General features: G+C 49.4%; 8 protein-coding genes across 8 annotated transcripts; 5 read left to right on the top strand and 3 right to left on the bottom strand.

The window, feature by feature from the left end:
• EsH8_X_000756 (F-box protein) lies at positions 1–1,752 on the top strand (the record flags this gene model as incomplete). Its single annotated transcript, XM_083274844.1, has 1 exon — positions 1–1,752. One exon carries the CDS (start codon positions 1–3, stop codon positions 1,750–1,752), a length of 1,752 nt encoding a protein of 583 aa, XP_083120236.1.
• A 227-nt stretch (positions 1,753–1,979) lies between these two features.
• Positions 1,980–3,785, bottom strand: EsH8_X_000757 (LysM peptidoglycan-binding domain-containing protein; the record flags this gene model as incomplete). The annotated part of the gene is made up of 3 exons (XM_083274845.1): positions 1,980–2,577; positions 3,172–3,342; positions 3,688–3,785. The coding sequence occupies 3 exons, from the start codon at positions 3,783–3,785 to the stop codon at positions 1,980–1,982; spliced, it is 867 nt and encodes a 288-aa protein (XP_083120237.1).
• Positions 3,786–5,297: 1,512 nt separating this feature from the next.
• EsH8_X_000758 (uncharacterized protein) lies at positions 5,298–7,235 on the top strand (the record flags this gene model as incomplete). The annotated part of the gene is made up of 5 exons (XM_083274846.1): positions 5,298–5,342; positions 5,636–6,728; positions 6,798–6,880; positions 6,932–7,022; positions 7,102–7,235. 5 exons carry the CDS (start codon positions 5,298–5,300, stop codon positions 7,233–7,235), a joined length of 1,446 nt encoding a protein of 481 aa, XP_083120238.1.
• A 501-nt stretch (positions 7,236–7,736) lies between these two features.
• Positions 7,737–8,869, bottom strand: EsH8_X_000759 (uncharacterized protein; the record flags this gene model as incomplete). Its single annotated transcript, XM_083274847.1, has 4 exons — positions 7,737–8,182; positions 8,288–8,352; positions 8,476–8,564; positions 8,615–8,869. 4 exons carry the CDS (start codon positions 8,867–8,869, stop codon positions 7,737–7,739), a joined length of 855 nt encoding a protein of 284 aa, XP_083120239.1.
• Positions 8,870–11,679: 2,810 nt separating this feature from the next.
• EsH8_X_000760 (uncharacterized protein) lies at positions 11,680–12,449 on the top strand (the record flags this gene model as incomplete). Its single annotated transcript, XM_083274848.1, has 2 exons — positions 11,680–11,736; positions 11,796–12,449. The coding sequence occupies 2 exons, from the start codon at positions 11,680–11,682 to the stop codon at positions 12,447–12,449; spliced, it is 711 nt and encodes a 236-aa protein (XP_083120240.1).
• A 696-nt stretch (positions 12,450–13,145) lies between these two features.
• On the top strand, positions 13,146–14,322 carry EsH8_X_000761 (zinc-binding alcohol dehydrogenase family protein; the record flags this gene model as incomplete). Its single annotated transcript, XM_083274849.1, has 3 exons — positions 13,146–13,650; positions 13,709–14,079; positions 14,134–14,322. The coding sequence occupies 3 exons, from the start codon at positions 13,146–13,148 to the stop codon at positions 14,320–14,322; spliced, it is 1,065 nt and encodes a 354-aa protein (XP_083120241.1).
• Positions 14,323–15,082: 760 nt separating this feature from the next.
• EsH8_X_000762 (uncharacterized protein) lies at positions 15,083–15,816 on the bottom strand (the record flags this gene model as incomplete). Its single annotated transcript, XM_083274850.1, has 2 exons — positions 15,083–15,584; positions 15,647–15,816. The coding sequence occupies 2 exons, from the start codon at positions 15,814–15,816 to the stop codon at positions 15,083–15,085; spliced, it is 672 nt and encodes a 223-aa protein (XP_083120242.1).
• A 1,749-nt stretch (positions 15,817–17,565) lies between these two features.
• Positions 17,566–18,527, top strand: EsH8_X_000763 (SDR family NAD(P)-dependent oxidoreductase; the record flags this gene model as incomplete). The annotated part of the gene is made up of 3 exons (XM_083274851.1): positions 17,566–17,618; positions 17,693–18,148; positions 18,197–18,527. The coding sequence occupies 3 exons, from the start codon at positions 17,566–17,568 to the stop codon at positions 18,525–18,527; spliced, it is 840 nt and encodes a 279-aa protein (XP_083120243.1).
• Positions 18,528–19,955: the final 1,428 nt, after the last annotated feature.

Consider the following 19,955-nt stretch of genomic DNA (forward strand, 5'->3'; position numbering starts at 1 on the left):
ATGGCGACTCCTCGATCTACGTCTGGTCTGTCCATGGGGCCAGTATCTGTCATCGACTTCATCGCCACCGCGCCCTTTGAAATATCCGCCCTCGTCTTCACCCACCTCGATAACTGCCATCTCAAAGCCCTGCGGTTGACTTGCAAGAAGTTCGCCAATCTCGTCAGTTATCATCTCCGTTTTAAGCGCATCTTCATATCCGCCAGTCCCCTAAATGTACAAGTATTTCGCGCCATCGCAGAACATGAGACTTTCCGCCACGGTGTCCGCGAGATCGTCTGGGATGATGCTTGTTACGAGAAGCCACCACCCAACTTTGTGAGGTTCGAGGGCGAGTATGACGATGAATGCGTCTACGCGGATGAATATTCTGACAACTCAGACGATGGCGATGACGATGACGATAGACCACAGAAGATTCCACGTGGAGTTCCTATCTGGTACTTTATACGCTGCAAAGAGAACATCGAATACCTAGAGGAAAGACGAGGCAACGACGTCAAAACCTTACCGCAGCATGTCGAGACTCTTCAGCAGCTTGACGCCCAGCTGCCTCTTGACGTCGCCTACGCCCACTACCAAGAGCTACTCAAGCAACAAGAACAAGTGCTTTCCACATCGGCTGACATAGCTGCTTTTGAATGGGCGCTGGAGAAGGGCAGATTTCCTAACCTAAAGAGGATTACCCTGACTCCCACTTCGCACGGCATTCTCTTCAAGCCGCTGTACCCGACCCCTGCTATCCGCGCTCTTCCATACGGCTTTAACTACCCGCTCCCTCGCGGCTGGCCATCCTCTAAAGACGAGGAAGGAGCCGGCTACGAGATGTGGGAGCGCGAGGAGGACAAGGACAAATGGCGCGGATTTCGCCTTATTGCCCGCATCCTCGCCCAGCAGGGGGCCGCAACCTCAAAGATCACGGAGCTGATTTTCGACGGCAACCAGATCCACTCAGGGCTCACATGCGGCATCTTCCATGCACCAGAACCATGCGTCGAGTATAACCATCTCGCCACTGTGATCAAAAAACTAGGTTTTACCACGCTTAGGCTTAATCTTATGGTGTGTGGGGAGGATAACAACAACTACCTCGCATTCCGTAACGGGCGCATGAAGCAGATGTTGGAGGCCGATTTACAGCACTTCACCTTAGAGACTGATGAGGATGGTAGCCTCGAGCGAGAGCCGCAGCCCCTAAACGTCACAAGAGATCACTTTATCCCCCTACAATCTATCTTCCCTATTGAGGCGTGGAAGAATCTGGCGCACTTTGGGCTGTCGCGCTTCCTTATCAAGCAGCAGGACCTCCTTGACTTTCTTGCTGTTTTACCGCAGACCCTACGCTCGGTGGAACTTAGCTTCCTCATGTTTATGAGGAATAATGGCGACTATAGAGACCTGCTCTATCACATCCGTAGCGATCTAGGCTGGCAGGGGCGTGCTACACGACCTCGGTTGCTTATTCGAGATTGGGTGGATCGTATTCTGGCAGGGCGCGCTATCTGGCTGGAGGATGAGTTACAGGATTTTCTTTATAATGAAGGCGAGAACCCGTATGTTCCATCGCGAGCGATGAGAATGATAGGCCCGCCAGGCGAGGGTCCGGCGAAGCCTATTGTGAATAATGGTTTTGGAATCCAGAAGGACGAATTCGAGCCCAGGTTTGAACGTCCCTTTGTGTCGGAAAGGCAGCTTATACAGTTGGGGATTCTGGAGAATCGGTTTGGGGAGTACTTGCACTTACTTCCCTGAGTGGATGGAGTTAGTAGACTGTTAACGCATGAATAACTCAATGAGCGAAGCGTTCCATACTGATTGAAATGCTCTTATTCAGATGTACAGCTTAATTCAGATGCAGCATTGCTGACGGGCCTCTTTAGATTCCCTCCACCTCCAGATAGACTTCGTGAGAAACCGCTAAAGTGACACAAAAACGAAGTGTTGTAGAAACGAATTGTTTTAAACGTGATTCTCCAGACTTACGACACTCCAACACAAACATACACATTCGCCTGGAGCCCGGAACAGTCCGTCTTGACGGCAGGATTCCATGAATATAAGTCATCCAGAGCAATGACCCTGGCATCAGAAATAGCCCAGCACCCATCGCCCGACTGAACAAGGTAAAAGTCGACACAGTTCGCAACCCTTCCCTCCTGCACGGGGCTCGGCGTCGCGCCCGCACCGGCACCGGCAGTCGTCTTCGGCGCAGGCTGAGGCGTGCCAGCAGCCGCGAGACTGACGCAGACGTGGACGTCGGCCTGGAGACCGGTGCAGTCCGACTTGACGGCGGGGTTCCACAAGTAAAAGTCGTCCAGAGCAATACCCGGTGCCTGAGCGATGGCCCAGCACCCGTCGCCGCTGACAACATTGTAGAACTTGTTGCAGTTGGAGACTATGCCCGACTGCACGTGAATTGTGTTGGCAATACCTGTGGGTGAGCTGGTTCTGGTGGTGGTTGAGGGCGAGGTCTGACTATCGTCGTCTTCTTCGGGAAGGGGGCAGCCATCGGCCTCGGTTGAGGTGCAGTAGTATGTCCCGATGACCATGCCCAAGCAGTCTCTTTTAACAGAGGGGCTAAAGGCAAAGAACTAAGAGATGACGAGGCCGTTTAAGTCGAGGACCACAGTGCACGAAATGCCGGATTCTGCAGCGTACCAGGCTGTGGAGTCGGCTATTTCTCCGGCTGCGCGGGGATTGGGCGGCGCGGGAGTTGATGATGGAGCTGCGAAGGTGAAACTTTGTAAGCGAACTTGTGTGGTATCGATAGTCCCGGGGTGAGGGGGGGGATTGGATAGAAAGGGAGTGGGTTATTGTCATCGTGTTTCTTGTCGAGACTCACCGGGCGTAGGGGATGCCAGAGCAACGCAGTAGGAGCTGCTTGCTGATATAGTGCATGGGTATCTGTATGACTTTGGTGACTCTTCTGGATTCTCACGAAGAGATGGATTCCAAAAAATAAAGTCCTGTAGGCGGTTTGTCAGCGAATTATCAAAGGTCAGAGAATTTGAGCTGCTGTACTCACTTTCGGAGACAAGTCATAGACCATACTCATTACCCAACAATCAGACAGGACACTTTAAGTGATGTTATCCAGCCAAATGTAGCTAAAATACACATAAGCAACTTATATGACGAACCTAAGGGAGTTTTCCTTCACGGATATCTCACTCGTAGCAGTCGAGCCACGTCCCGTTGGCGAACTCAATCACCGGCTGTGTGGAAGTGTAGTTGGCAAAAGCACCCTCGACGAACGGCAGGTCTGTCGTCGACGTCTGGATAAACTCTTTCGTGGTCGTCGGCGGGATGTATCCAGGATATGTCGAGATGTACCCGACAGGCCTGACGCAGTAATAGTAACCCGCCCAGACGTTGGTGTAATTTTCCCAGACTTGAGGGTTGAGGAACAAGCTACATGTACCCACGACGATGTTTCGTTAGACGCCGTCCACTGACAAAGAAGAAGAATGAGCGAGAAGACGGGGTAGAGAGCAGTTTTACAAGTCTTTAAGGGTGATGGTGAACTTGGTGGTGAAAATAGAGCAGTCTTCACCTGGCTGTACGAGATGGTACTCCGCAGTTGTCGTTCATCTTGTCTGGCGTCGGAGCTGGTATCGGACTTGGGAAGATTTCAATTGTTAGTAGAGTAGTATTTATAGTTGACCAGGTTAACCTAGTTGAACTCACGCCGCGGTCGTCACAATGGTCGGAACACCTTTCGAGTTGCTGGGCAAAGCGTAGTCGCCGAGAGGGTTGCTGACAGATATCGCCGCCCTCGAGCTCATCCAGGTTGCTGGTATTTCGAATAGCTGTCAGCAACCACACAACGAACGAGGGAGATATAAACGCTCTTTACGTATGAACATGTCAGATCAATATCTGAGTTCCATGCGATGACCTGGGCGTAGGTGACGTTGACGCTCCGCGCGATGCTGGAGCAGGTATCGCCGACCTGGACGGAGTAGGCCTCGCAGCCTCCGCTGGTGGCTCGAGTCTATACCTCGGATGCTGAAGCCAAAGTTAAGGGAAGTAGCAGCAGCGCCATAGATCTGAGATCTAGAGAAATCATCCTGAAAGGGGACGGCGAATAACTAAGGAGGAGGGGTTGAGCTTGACTCCTTCTGTCCGCGTCCGTAAAGGCGGGACTTGAAGTGCATTTAGCAGCGGAACGGCAATGTAAAGATACTGCACCGCTCCTCAAGCAACCGCTATTATATCATATGGGTATGCAATTTATAGTTTGAAATTGCCCCTATATGCTAAATCCTAACTTAAATTCTAGCGGCATGTTAAAGTTAGATATCTAACAGTAGGGTTTGTGTTAATATGGCGCTAAGGCTGATACTAGAAGAGTGGTTGGATATACTGTGAGTTGTAATGCCAGGTCTAGGCTTTAGAAGGCATAGTAATCAATCGTACATTCAACAAGGTTGTAGTACTAGTGATATCACTAATAAAGGATATCAAGAGTTATGTAAGGATGAATTACAAGTTGATTGCTGAAGAGATATAGAAGTCTAATTGTAATGGGTTGGTAGATCAGGAGCAGTGCAATAATAGATAATAGGTATATTATAGAATGAAGACTAATTCTCAGTTCCTCTAGGACTAAGCTGTGTGGGCTTCCCTTGGTTTTATAATGGATTACCCTGCAATTTTAAAGCCTGTACTATCTCTAAGTGTAAACAGCTGCATAACACTAACGGATGACAACGATTCGCCATGGTCTCACCAGTGTCCCGTGACATTCTAGTCTAATATAGGTTCTTAAGGCTATAATAGAGCCTTTACAGAGGGAATAGTTATAGTCGCACGTGACCCCTCTAGGCCTCGGGCCGGCTTAACGTCGGCAGATTCTTTTGAGCGTGGCCTTGGTTGATTGCCGGAAGATCCAAGCGATCGAAGGCTTGGTTTGACAGAACCTGGGATACCCTCGGTTTAGTAAATCTGACCCGATACATTCATTACTCGGCAAAAGGCATAGTCGGGCCAGGATTGCTCTACAAGGGATAGATGCCACTCGTTTATAAGATCTCCTGCAGGCCCAGCCGATCACTCTAAGCAATACAACCACACTTATCCCTATGCCGCTGCTGACCATACTGAAGATCTGTCACAGTTCAACAATTCTAGCAGCAACGAACAATTAAATAGAATTACACGATCAATTTGGTCCAGCACCTGCGATTACTTCGTTATAATACATTATAGTAAGAAAGCCTAATCCTGTCTTATTATACAATCTGATATAAACGCCTTACTATAGATGGATTCACAGCACGAAGTACCTGTCGCTGATGTTACAAAGAAGAGGCGCAGAGGAGGCCAAAGAAAGAAGACTGGTAGGCAATCAATTCTCATGTCGCAATATACTACTCAGCTCGCCCACTCGACTCTGACGGGAAGATAACACTAATACCATGGAATACTCGTAGGTTGGTAAGGATTCAGGCAGCAGCTGCAAATCTGTGCTGAGCTCGTTGTTTTTGCCTCGCCCTTCCCACAGAGTTTCCTGACCCACTGTATTAGTTATACGTGCAAAGAACGTCACACTCCATGCGACGAGAAGAAACCTGTCTGCGGCAATTGCGAGCGGCTGAGGTTATCATGTCGGCCCTTCGAGCCCATTAAGCAGTCTGCGTGGTTTGTGCCCGATGGCGCCAATCATCTCACCCGTCGTCCTGGGCAGCATCCTCAGCAGCAGCAGCAGAATTTCTTCCAGGCAGACGAAGCAGAGGCCAGCTTCTCAGGAACCCTGGACTCGACAGGTGTTCTCTTCACCGCTCACATACCAGACCCACCTTGGAACCCCACCGCTGGAACCTCGCCCTCCCCGCCGAAGCAGACGGCCAGTACACCGCACCAGGAGCACCCGCAGCAGGGTGTTGGTGTTGTTGTTGAAGACAGTAATGGTGGCCACGGTGGCAGTAGTAGTACTAGCGAGATTATTAGTCGTGCTCAAGTGACACTGACTGCGGAGATGGTACATTTGCTAACCACCTATCGGGCGAGCGTGGCGACCTGGATGGATATATTCGACTACGGCTGCGCGTATCAACTTGAGGTCCTGCGCCGCTGTATGAAGTCTAAGCTCCTTATCCGCAGTGTATGCGCCTTTACGGCCAAGCATCTGAGTCTTCTTCCTTCGGGAGATTTGTGGGTCGCCCCAGCCACTCGCTACTACGGTGAGTCCCTGCGTGGGCTGATCGGCTATATTGGCACCGGTTCGGTCCCCGAGGATGTACTCACTGCTACAATTCTTCTCTGCAGCTACGAGATCATTGCGACCCAAGGGGAAGAGCACCAGCGGCACCTCTCCGGCGCGAAGCTTCTGATCCTGAATCGGGGTGTCAGTGCCTCATCGGTTGGCCTGGATCGAGCTAACTTCTGGATATACATCCGGCACGAGATCACTGTGGCGCTGTTCAACAAGACCACTCTTCAGATCAGCCCTAAGGACTGGGGGGTCAATTGGCGGGAGACGGAGGTCGAGGAGGATGTCCTGGCAAATCAGCTCCTCTGGCTGCTTGGCAGAGCCATTGACGTCGTCTTTCGTCAAGAGCAGAGCGTGTTCATAACAGCGACGACATTGTGCGATGAGCGGCAAGAAATTTATGCTGAAGTCGCAACCTGGTTTCGTTGCTGGTCCCCGTCCTTCAAGGGGGTGAAGTACGGCGAACCGGACGATCAAGGCTTCTTCAAGTTGTATTTCCCCATGCCTTGTGCAGGTCGGTTTCACTCTTGCCCCCTTTCTCCCGTTATTTGGAGAATTTTCTTTGACCTGCTCTTTACTACAGCGGCTGCCATGATGTGGTACCATCTCTTGCATATACTTCTTTACGCAGAACCCAGCCTACAGCATCCATCTCTTATTCCACTTGTATTGCTATCCAACCCACGAGTGGTTATGTCATTTCTGATAATAGTGCAGATTGAGAACCATGCCTTAGAAATTGGCTGCATAATGTTGTCGGATATCCCAAATAGCGTTAGGAGCTTTTCCTCTCAAGCCATATTCTACGGTATGTCCTAGTTCGGCCATCATCGGTGGCGTACTGCGCTCTCGAGCTGACAAAGCCAATGCTCTCTTGTTATCTCCAGCTGCCAAGCATATTACCGGCATCAGCAGAAAGATTCGCCTTTGGAATATACTAGATGATATTGAGACTCGTCTCGGCTTCCGCACACGCGATCAGGTCAAAAAGCTCAAAGAGCTCGTCGAGACCAACATTTGAATGTAAAAGCCTTGTTTGTTCGAGAGGCGAGTTGTTTGTGGGCCTCAAGGGGTCTGTGGAACACGAGGCAGACCATAATTAAAGATATAATAAAGACCATTATTTGACAACCAACAGACACGAACACAATCGCTCTCACGTTCCGTTTGTAGAGTTATACCCCTATCACGCCCACAGTAACATTCAAGATCGCCACTCGCTCGTTCATCTCTCGTCCTACTTTTGCTTGCCTGTCCTAGCAAAGCCTTACACTACCTCGGTCTTTTCAGATTTCTCGCTTCGAGAATTCCCACTCCAAGGCTTCTTCTCAGTCGGCACATCGCCGACAGAAGCCAGAGCTGCTGTGCCAGGTTGGCGCCTCCAGACCTGAAGACGGAGTTCAACAGGCCATAGGTTGAAGTAGTCGATCCACTCCATCTCAAAGTCTGGTTCGGGCAAGGCAAAGTCGTACCGATGAATGAGCGTGCCAATGCACACCATCTGCACCAGGATTGCAATATTTCAACCAATGCAGGCGCGGCCACCGGCACTGAACGGGTTGTAGATGGCAAGCATATCTCTGAGTTTCCCATCACCCTTCATTAGCCACCGATCGGGCTTCCAGGCCTCAGGATCCGGGAAATATTCTGGATCCCGATGAGCCGTGAATGCTGAGATGCTCACGCTCGTATCTGGAGGGATTAACTCGCCGGCGACCATGTAGGAGCGATCCGGTGGTGTCTTGCGGATGAGATCGGTTGCTACGGGGGGAGAAAGTCGCATAGACTCGTCGATACAGGCCCTCAGGTATGGCATCATCTCCATCTTGGACCAGGGCGCGATGACATCGTCGGTCCCCAGTGCTTCGTCGAGCTCCTCGCGAAGCTTTCTCATGGACTCGGGATTCTTAAAAAGGTAGTATAGGGTGTTGGTGAGAGAAATAGCTGGGCCATCTCCGCCCCCATTTACTGTTGCACGAATCTTGGTTATTGGCGTAATCCTCGGCACCCAAAACAGCGACGCACCAGCCAGCAGATGGGCCATATCTTAGAGAGGGTCAGGCAAGGGCTTACCAACTTGGTGGACTTCAGTTATACGATCAATGGCGCTGATCTTGGCGGGGTCACCCTTTTTATCCCTGATTATGAGCTAACAGAGATCGTGAAAGTCCTCGCCCTTCTCCCCGCGTTCTACACGTTCTGCTGTGATCTAATCAATGTAGGCGGCCCAGTTAGAGGCGTTGTGCCACTGGCTCGCGTACCACCGAGACAGAAGGTTGGTCAATTTCTTCATCATAGGGAAGCTGGCGGCGTCCCACACTAGGGTAGCGTTGGCGCGTGAACTGCTGTGCTGCAATCGATGATGTTAGCATACTCCTTTAGGCCATCCGGACGCGTGACCAGAGTTGGGTCAGTCCCCTGCATCAACCAGCTGGGGTTTTTGCTTAGCCCAATCTTGATGGCACACTCGAAGCCGTATAGCATGAACCAGTGGTTGGCGTCAAAGGCGAGCTGCTCTTGGGGAACGATGGCACCGGGCCTGAGGGGCGCTGCCGTGCACATGCTGCCAAGCTTGGAGACGAGGATGGCGGTGCTCTCGGCGACCCTCGGCTCCCAGAGCTCAATGTTACCGGGCGCGTAGGAGGCGGCCACCATCCTACGGCGCTGAGAGTGGAACTCGCGACTGGTGGTCAAGATGAGGCTCTCGCCGCCACCCTTCAACGAGTCGTAAATGGTGCCCTTCAAACAAGGGGAGTTCAAGCCGTAAATGTCGCGGACAGCTTGTCCCCACCCAAAAGAGAGCCGGTTGGGCCCAAGCGAACCACGGGATCTCTGACAAGCTGCTCGTGCAGCCGGCGAATATAGAACACGCGATGACGGCGTCCCACCTCCCAGCCATACGCCAAACCCGTTAGGCCCGAGGAGATGTTTTGGCAGGATACTTGCGTAATCCTTTGGGATCTTGAAAATAGCGGATAAAAGGCCATAGCAGGATCGAGAGGATCCATGCCACAAACAGCCATACTGCCAACATGGTCGAGTGGTTTATTTACTCGGTCGTAGGCGCAATATCTTGGTGGTCGAGGAAGCAAAATGAGTAAAAGAAAAAGGATGGAAGAGAGAAAAGAGGTGAAACTCTAGTAGAAGCTGACAAAAACTTGTTAGCATACAACCGCGAGTAATGCGAAACTCATAGACTTCATACCCGAATTCTCCTATAATGTTCATTCTGTACTCTTCGAGATGAGATCCTGTATGTCCAACGATGCCGATAATGTCAGGGCTTTCTGACCCTTATGATTCTGTTAGGGAAAGCCTAGACTTATCACTCACGCATGAAGGCTTCCAAGCTTTATACTCATCCACAACGCAGGATCCAGCAGTTCACAGGCCTACTTTCAGTTGCCCACGTCTCTGAGTCGACGGTAGTCCGGTCGACGTTGAGCTAGTTAATGCGGATCCTTGTTAACTTTTTCCAGATTACACGGGGCGCTTGCTCTTCTGGTGAACTAATCTGTTGTCAGAAACATACATAGATGGATAGATTTCCCGAGACCCAGCTCTCCCGAGGGTAATGGTAACGCCCACTAGACGGCTGCATAAGTCGGTCCGAACCCTGCATCCTTCCCGTACGCCCCAGATGACCCTTGATTAACAAAGAAATCACGCACTGGCCGAAGCCGCCCGACCATGCCTGACAGGCGGCGTGGAGCTTGATCTTCTCCAGATGCTGTCTAAGGTATGGAACAAATGGCGTGACTATCTAGAAGTGGTATGTTAGACGGCGGGAGAGGGTTTGCCTTTGTGCATGATGCAATGCAAGAGCAAGGCTACGACGCTCCCACATAAAATAATGAAAATTGGGCCATTAAGCCTACTGTGGCTGCGGTTGCAATTGGCCAGAGATAAAGCTTGAGGTTCTAGCCAGAGCCGGTACACGCGTGTAGCGCCCGAGACCGATGCAAAGCTACCCACAATACACGCGTGTAAATTACTGCTTTGGGAACGGTGGAGAAACCGGGCCAGGGAGGGGTGTCTTATTAGACGCGTCTATATTACCGAATCGGGCTGCATTGCATCGTGACCTCAGGGCAATTCCTCGTGGACAAGCCATCCATCTGCGACAGGCAAACAAACATTTCAGAACAGAGCTTTTAAGATCCGACAGACCTATTTGGACACTCCGCTCTTGGTACTCTGGTGGTCTGACCGCAATTACCAATACAATCACATTCTTTCGGTGTGCCTTGTTCGGTATTCTCCTGGGGAAACAGCCTGTCAGTGCTGTAAATTAAAAGCCATCTTTACTAGTCTTCTCCGACAAAGTAGCTATCGACAGAAGCTTGTCCCATTCATTACGTGAATTGGAATTCTTCTTAAAAGGTTTGTTAGTACGCGTTGCCCGGCTACATTTCTGTTCTATAATTATCTTTGTTGTTATCCGGAACTCTCTCTTTGTCTTTTTATTCCACATCGTCCAGCATGGAAAGGTTCACGGATTTGTTTCAGAAACCCCCGCCCTATGTATTGGCCAGTTATGGATGCTCGCTTGGCGGCTTCCTGCTTGGGATGGACACGGGCATCATCGGACCCGTCACTGTCATGGAGTCCTTCAACGAGCCCTTTGGCCATCCGAGCCCAACAGTTCACGGAGTAATCGTATCATCCATCCTTGCATCGGCCGCCGTCACCTCATTTTTAGCTGGCCACTTGGCCGACAGGCTCGGTCGGCCGGCTGGGATTGCCATCGGTTCTATGTTTTTCGGGATCGGCTGCGCCATAGAGGCGGGTGCTGTTCACCTGGGAATGTTTATGGCTGGCCGAGTGGTGGCGGGCATAGGCGAGGGCTTCACGAGCGGAATAATGATTGTGTAAGAGTACTGCTCCCAACGTGGTATAGGTGCCCGCAATAAGCCTAACTACCACGACTAGATATATTTGCGAAATCTCACCCGCCAAACACCGTGGAGCTCTCACAACGGGTCCTCAACTCCTGATATGTGTTGGGCTCTTGATAGGCTTTTTCACTTGCTACAGAACTGAGCGCATTGAGTCAGACCTCTCTTGGAGGCTTCCCTTCATCCTTCTCGCCTCTTTTTCTGTCACTTTCTCCGTCGCTGCCTACTTGCTGTTACCAGCGTCGCCGAGGTGGCTGGCCCATCATGGAAAGCCTACGCATGAAGTGTCAGCAGCTTGGGAGACTCTTGGAATCTATGGCGAGGACCAAGAGGATATGGCGGAGCCGTTTGAGAACGCCGAGGCCAAGGCATCATTATCAAATGTTCGTAACTTGACCTTGCTTGGAACAAATTTTTTTACTGAGTTGTTATTGTGCCCCCCATCCTTTCCCTTCCTCTTACTACTTCCTCCACCATGTCTGCCACGCGGCTCGAATCAGGGCAGACCAGCTGACACTTGGCTAGATAATGGACCTCTTTTCCCCCGAAGCACGACCGCGGTTCTCTATGGCTGTATTCCTGCTGGCCATGCAACAATTCTGTGGCATCGATGGTGTCATGTATGTACGTGTTCAATTTCGAATCTTGATACAGCTTCATTTTTGCCTAACAATCTCTCATAGTATGCTCCATTGCTCTTTCGTCAGGCCGGTATTGGTTTGAACGGGGACACTTTCCTCGTCTCGGGTATTTTGTCGATTGTCATCTGTACCGTCAGCATTCCGGGCACCATCTGGGCTGATAGTTGGGGCCGACGCGCCAACACTATCTTTGGTGGCTTGAGCATGGCCGGGGCCATGTTCATCATCGGTGCACTGTACGCCGCAGATGTCGTGCATGCCACGGGTCCGGCCAGATGGATCGTCATCGTGGTTATCTACGTCTTTACCGTCATATACTGCGTCTCGTGGGGTATCGTCTTGAAGATCTACGCGGCCGAGATTCAACCTCAACGAACCCGGGCCAGCGCCACGAGCATTGCCCACGGTGCTAACTGGCTGACCAACTTCACCGTTGCCCTCATCACTCCGATCCTGCTAGCAAGCTCTCGATACGGCGCTTATTTTCTCTTCGGTGGATGTACGCTCCTTACAGCGGCTATCTGCTGGTTCTGGATGCCCGAGACTAGAGGACGAACACTGTCGGAGATACAGTGTGCATTCCACGCGAACACCTCAAGTGACCTGGAGAGCTCAGGCAAATCCATCAAAAACACACCACAAACAGCATCTGGGGTTTTTGTACAGGAGGAAGAGACCAAGCAGGAGAAGAACTAGACATGGATGTCATAGACTATTTGCATCTCAGGTTGGTATAGATAGTAGCATGTGAGCAATAAATACCTAAACGCCTGACTTTTCGGACTCTATCCTTCTACATTTGGAGATGGTAACGGACATAATGCCTACCGGGCAAGGAAGTTGGCCAAGCCCACAAAACCCAGATTAGCTCCAACGGAAAGGGCAAGGATCAGAATAGATGGTAGAAACATTGCAATTTATGTTGCCCTCAGTAACTCTCGGATGCCCTGTCTTCTTGTCGTACGGAAAGGGAAGCAGAGGCAGTCAGCCGCCATAAATACTCTCACCCTTTGGATAAATGATCTGCGAATAACCGCCTCAGGCACTTATTATTTAGTGCTGCTCTGCCAAGTAGTTCAGCCCAACAAAAAATATATATATAACCACCTCAGGCACTTATTCAACACACATGTGACATAAAAAGTCGCCCAGTTTCAACCTGTCAATTTTACCATTCTGATTTCAAATCAGTGAGGTCACTTGCCAGCGTCGCGTTGATTAGGGCTCAAAATATTCCAACCTGTCTCCTGAGCCTATATCTCGACCCATCCGCCCATCATGCGAACCCTCAGGCTCGTATCCCCCCTCATTCAGCATCCTACAACATTTATTCCCCGTCTTTTTCCAGTCCCCCGTCTTTTTCCAGTCACGCGACGCGCGTTTCTCAACACCATGCCTACTACTGCCCCACAGACCTGCAAGGCTCTCGTCATCAGAGCAAAGGATGATGAGGAGGCTTTCACTTTGGTCCAAGAGCAGATCCCCGTCCCCAAGCCTCTTCCCCATCAGGCCCTCATAAAGGTTGCCGTCGCAGCTCAGAACCCCACAGATGTCCTATGCTACGATGGCGGCGTTTTTGGAGATGGATCTGTGCTGGGGTGCGACTTTGTCGGCACCGTCGTTGCTGTTGGAGCTGAGGTGACCCTGATTCAGGTAGGCGACAAGATCGCCGGGCTGATCTGGGGAGGTGAGATCAAGGGCCAGGGAGCTTACAGCCAGTACACCATCGCCGACGAGAAAATTTGCTACAAGATTCCCGACGGACTATCACTTGAAGAGGCTGCCACAGTGCCCTTGACAGCTACAACCGCGTGGCTAACTCTCTTCAGGTCTGCCAGCCTGGCCATTGATCGAAACAAGGGCTCTGAGATTAACCTACTTGTCTGGGCTGGAAGCAGTGAGTACAACTGCAATGCACATCATCTATGCGAGAAACTAGCTTACATGACCTACAGCCAGTTGCGGCTTGTATGCAATCCAGATTGCAGCCCTCTTTGGCTTCAATGTTGGGACCGTGTGTAGTCCGTCACAGGTGTCACGTCTCCGCTCGCTTGGTGCCAATCATGTCTTTGATTATAAGGACCCCGATGTGATCTCCCAGATTAAGCAGGTCATGCCTTCCGTGGATTACATATTCGATACTATTGGTACCGAGAGCTCATCCACCCTTGCCTCCCAGGCCATGAACCCAGCTGGCGGTACTCTCTGCACTGTTAGGCCCTTCAGGGAACACACTGAAAATACAACTTCCCAAACCAAGGTCACATCAGTCCTTGTCTTTACATCATTCTTCAAGGACCATACAATGGGGTCAAACCTTTTGCCTGTAGGATGCTTTCTCACATTTCTTGACGTACTGCCAGTTACTAATTCGTTATAGGCTTCCGAGGAGGATCACAGACTTGCGTCAGAGTTCTATGAAAAGATCCCTCAGCTTCTACGTCAGGGCAAAATCAAGCCTAACTCCCCACAGCTTATACACGGAGGACTGGACGGGATCCAGAAGGGTTTCCAGATGTACAGAGATGGAAAGATTCGTGGGAACAAGGTTGTTTATCGTCTCGAATGACATGTCAAGTATCATACTGGGGCACCAAGCAAGACTAACCAATGTTACAAGAGAAAAAGAGAATTCCCAAGTAAAGGAGGGATAAAACCAATCTTCATTTATTTGATGCAAACATGACTTGTAACAGAAAAGAAATACTGCATTTAAACTATCCCAAGGTGCTCCGAGATTATCCTACCTAATCCTGCAAACGTCGTGTTTGTACCCGAGATGATCTAGATACTAACCTGAACGCCGAATTCCTTAAACAACCAAGACTAGAGCTCGGCACCAATTATAGAGTCGATGACGTGGCTCGAGACGGAGATGCTCTCATATTGGAAATCCTCTGCTTGGGCTCCAATAATTCGCGCTGACCTCTCCATGATAATTAATACTTCTATTGCTCTATAGATAGGAAGTCACTCTATAGTAGGTAGAACCTAAAGTGTATAGTAGTCGTTAGGTGTATTGTAGTGTTTTACACCCATCCATCCCTACTATTCCACTTTAATGCACCTCTATTATTTAATATAATAGGTTTAACCAGTTTAGTAGCCAACCTGTTGTTATATGCTAAATAATTAGGTTGTATACCTCCATATTTACCTATTAGCATTCTAATTTACAATGGAATTAAGATGAGTCTAGAGTTGCTCCTTGTTTATTTCACTGTAAGTAGGTATAGAAAGCAATTAAGTCTTCAATAGGAGAATTCTCTTATTAGTTGTTTAGTATCTATAACCTTTTCCACACAACTTTTATAAGTGTATATCTGTCTCTACCAGGGAATATTTCCTCCCGAATTGACAAAAGTCCCTGTAGGACCGTTCTCTCCTATTGTAGCAAGATGGCAGGCAATCTCTGCACCTTCTTCTGGGGTGTTGGTCCCAGAATACCCACTCAACTTTGTCGCGCAGTACCCCGGGCAGCAGGCGTTAAACTTCCAGCTCTTGTCCTCCTCATAGGCAATGGCGTATTGCATACAGAGCGCGTTGACGGCCGTCTTGCTTACTGCATAAGCCGGCGCCTTGAACGCTCTGTTGGGGCTCCCCGGCGTCGCCCATAGCGTTAGGCTGCCGGCGCCTGAGGAGATGAAGACCACTCTCTTGACCTGGTGAGACTTGGCGAGCAGCGGCAGGAAATGTTCTTTTACGGACATCGTCCCTATAACGTTTGTGTCGATTATTTGTTGATACACTGATCTAGTTCCTTGCCCAGGCATAACTTGAACCGTGGCGATGCCGGCATTGTTCACAAGAACATCAAGACGGTTGAAGCGTCTGAAAACATTTGTCAGCAGCCTTACTAATTATTATTTTTGAACATTATTGAAATTGCTCACCTTTCAATCTGCTGTACGGCAGCATCAATCGATGTATCTGAAGACAAGTCCAAAGTAGCAAATTCTACTGAAAGGGACTCCACCTGCAACCGCGCGGCGGCTGACTTGATCGCCGCCTTGTCCCTCCCGGCCATGATGACATGATAACTGTAAGGTTCTGAGGCCAGCATCCTGGAAATGGCGAAGCCGATTCCCTGATTCGCCCCAGTCACAAGGGCGATTGTCTTTCCTTTTTGATTCATTGGCATAATGTACTTAGTGTAGAATGAATATAAAATGTTTTCTTGTAGGAATGAAGTGAGTTGAATTTGCACTACAATCACCTCTAAGCGTCTGTTATATATCTGTGGATCGGATATACCGGCACAATGATTTCAGATCTGGCAACGGTTATAACGGAGTTAATGAGACATTGCTTGGAAAGTTTGAGGGCTTGATCGCCATATCCCTTCGCCTGGCAGTGGACTCAAGTAATTAAAGAGTACCTTAGTGGCCCACTGATTGTTCAAATCTGCCACAGCACAGAACATCGGATTGAAATGAGACACACCATCCTTTGTTTAATTGGCTCTTTGTCCATTCCACATGTAGCTGAAAATATTGCACGCTGTTCACTAGCAATGGATGGGATCCTGAGGTGTTATCACAAGAAAGAGCGCACAGCGAGCATAAGAGATTCTCAGGAAAAAGTGTCTTGTAAGCTCCTGAAGCGAATTCGACTAGAAAGCCCAAAAATATAGGCTTCTATTTGGCTTGGGCATGTGCTATAGTACGTTATTAGACTAATACCAAGAGCTGGTAGAATGAAGCTTCAAGCATATCGGCTATGTCGGCAGACATATTTCAGACCCAGGGGACAAAATTCGGACCGTGCAACCTCCTCGTGGTACCGCGTGGGAACCTACCTTTTCTAACTCAATTTGAAATGATTACGTTCGTGTATAAATGTAACGGTTCATGAGTGCAAGTGGTGGCAGGCGTTGCGCGCAAAGTTCTGTTGCGGCGGAATGGAGGGATCAGACCAGAAATGAAGGGATTTGAGCTCGCAAACAAGTGTTCATACATGCTACCACCAACCACAAAACAGAGGCGAATTGATTCGAGCACCCGAGAGTGCGAGTATCTCGCTTCCATGTACATTGTTTCGTGATCAATAAAAGGTCCTGTCGTGTCACCCAGTTGCATGCTGTAACCCTGCTAGGTGCTGTGGTTTCTTCCGCTAACAGCATTCAGTCTGCTTGTTACTTTATATATTCTTTTACGCGTTATGTCGATTTATGCATTGTACAGCGCTAGAGTCGTACGAGTTGTTCCAGCTTCGGACAAAAACCGAAACCCGAAGTGTATGCCGGCGAATCTGGAGCACCAATGAGTTTATGGGTCCATTGCTGTGTCGGCCCTGGCGGATCTACTGGAGACGCAACTCGCAAACCCGGATGTACTGAACCCTGTCGCTCAAGCGTTAATACCGAAGCGGCTCAACTTTATTCTAAAGTCCATTTTGTTCCGAGTCGCTTGTCCGTGTTGCCGCATGGAACAAATATTCCACTGCGAGCAATTATCACCCCATCCGGAAACCGGCAAAGGCGTAAGCAGAACACTCCACGCATACAGGAATTCGGCTTGAATTCTCACGCTAGAATCAATGACCTCGCGTCTTTTTACAAGCGTTAAGTCCGAGCTGTAAGTAAACCCATGACTTCAACATATTTTTTCTTACATTTGTCACCTTCGGTTATGGGCCTTAGATTTCGTCTAGCTGGAGCACTCCACGTATCTCTTTGATTGCTTCAAGCCAGAAAAGTCTTGGTTCCTGGAGAGTAGGAACACGCATTCTGAACTCTTCTTTCAGACATCCCTCTTTATTTTACCAGCGACCTTGATGAACCAAACGCCCCAAACAGATTCTGTTTATCCAAATGAACTCACTTGTACCTGTCCAAGACCTTCGAGGCAAGGTTGCTCTGGTAACGTGAGTTTTGTGGTTTTTGAGAAAATGTTAATCACCAGCTTCACGATGAGTACAGAGATTTAACATAAGCCTAGTGGTGCCACTCGCGGTATTGGACGTGCTATTGCGCTCCATTTAGCCGGCCGCGGAGCAAGCATCCTCGGAACTTGCTCCTCGGCAGCGTCGCTCAACCACATTGAGTCTTTAAAGCAGGAAGTCCACCAAGTTTACGGCTCTACTGCGCTCGAGCCTCCGAGAATCTTCGGGCTTGCTGCGAATGTCCTGTCTTCCAGCTATGCTCAGCTGATTGTCGACGAAATACGTACGCGCTTCGAAGGCAAGCTTAACATCATGGTCAATAATGCAGCCTACACCGAGTTTCGACCGATGGGTGAGCTGGACACTGACTATGTTAATCGAATTCTCGTGGGCAACTTACAGTCACTGGTTCTTTTGATGGAACTCCTCTACAAAACCGGTTCCATCCAGCCTGAATCGAGGATTGTCAACGTTTCAAGTGATGCCAGCCGGACTTCTATCATTCCTTTCCCGTAAGTCACCTTTACATCTACGTTTGAAATGATACTTATCTTTTCAAGCGGTATCATGCTTTACGCATCTACAAAAGCAGCTGTTGAGTCCCTCACTCGTTCTTGGGCAGACATCTTGAGCCTGGACAAAGCGACGTTCGGAACTACTGTGAACTCCCTCTCTGTAGGAGGCACCGCCACAGAGACCTTCCTTGAAACCACGCCGCCGGCAATACACGATGCTGCTTTGAAGGTATTAAGCAAGGGGAAGTCAATTCATAGTGGCCTAGGACTTCCCGACGATGTTGCGCACGTTGCTGGACTCCTTGTCAGTGAAACAGCTCGGTGGATAAATGGTAGTGTTGTGGCTGCCAATGGCGGCGCAATAAAGATTATGTAATGATATTCAGACGTTGGTGCGAATTTGCTGTCGGGCACAAGTTGCAATGGGTGGATTAGTAGGAGTTTGAATTTGTAGCCCTTGGTGCGTAATCTTGCATCACTTGCCAATACGTAATCGATCGTCGCTACAACCGCCTTCATGTCAGCATTCCAGCCATTCGGCTTCGTGTGTAACTTTCCCCCAGATGGAAGGAGACATTGCCCTTTTTTTTTGCACTATCCTGCGCCGAGAGATCGACGTTGCGAATCGAAAACCGAAAGGCTCCAAGATCTCGTCTGCTTGTGTGCCAGAACACAAGCCAAAGGGCATTGCCGTTATCTTGTGTTGTTTAATTTTCAGGCGTCTTATTCACGTTGTGCAGTTATTCTGGCACTCTTGCTCACATTGCTTTTAGCGAGTCATACATCTGCTAGGTATTGCCTCGTCAATCAATCTTTTTAGTGTACTTTCCGACATTAGCTAGTATCCTCTTTCTCCCGCCATTCCGTTTCCTACCGCTGAGAACGCTGTAGATAGTCCTTTATAGAGTCTCCAGGTTGGTAGCTATTCTCGATCTGGGCACCGCTGTGCAGTCTTCTTGACTACACCAAAAAGCTCTAGCCATCAGCTGTGATTCAACTGATCGAGACTGTGTTCCCCAACCTCACCTGTTGAGTGTCTTAGATCTCTCTAATGTCACTTGATTGCCCGCTTTGTCGGTGCGGCTTTCGCACCGCCAGCTTTCTCAGAGAGCGAAAGACAAAGACACACTTGGACGGTTCTCGATGAGAACCTTACAATCTCATCACTGGTTTACTGAAATGGTTCCTCCCATTGCCGATTTTACAAACGTTCTACAACTGAGATCACTATAACCAGAGAAGCAGCAGCCTCGCACCCTTTCCAGCTCAAACAATTCGCAATTGCAGGATCTAGCACAAACACTGGTATGTCATTACAGATTCTATAGAGGAAATTGAGTCTTAGACGAAATTTAAATACCTTGGTTTCGTTGTGAACTCACTTCCCTGATAGAAAGAACACACTGACGAGACAGAGCGCCAAGCCACGGAGACAACCATGGCACTCAGCAGCCTAGGTATCACCGCCTAGGGAATGAGAACGACAATAATTACTAGCGTTTATAAAGATGTCGCAATACTGTAAATGATGTACGCATGCTCGATATGATCTAGAAGGGGATGGGCAATAAAGGGCTACACTAGACGGACGCTATACAGACAACAAAGTTTCTAGCACCCAGCAGCAACGCCAACAATAGGATTGGCATAATAATATAAAGAATGAGTTAGAGATTTTCTTTTTCCTGGATCACACTGTTGAGTCAGTGAGAACTATGGAGGATAATTTATGCTCAAGGAACAGTGTGGGGATTTTGAAGATAAACGCAAGACAAATTCAACTTAGGTGGCCTGATAATGCCAC

The sequence above is a fragment of the Colletotrichum jinshuiense genome, chromosome 10 (assembly GCF_051148585.1).
Source record: "Colletotrichum jinshuiense chromosome 10, complete sequence".
NCBI lineage: Eukaryota > Fungi > Ascomycota > Sordariomycetes > Glomerellales > Glomerellaceae > Colletotrichum > Colletotrichum jinshuiense.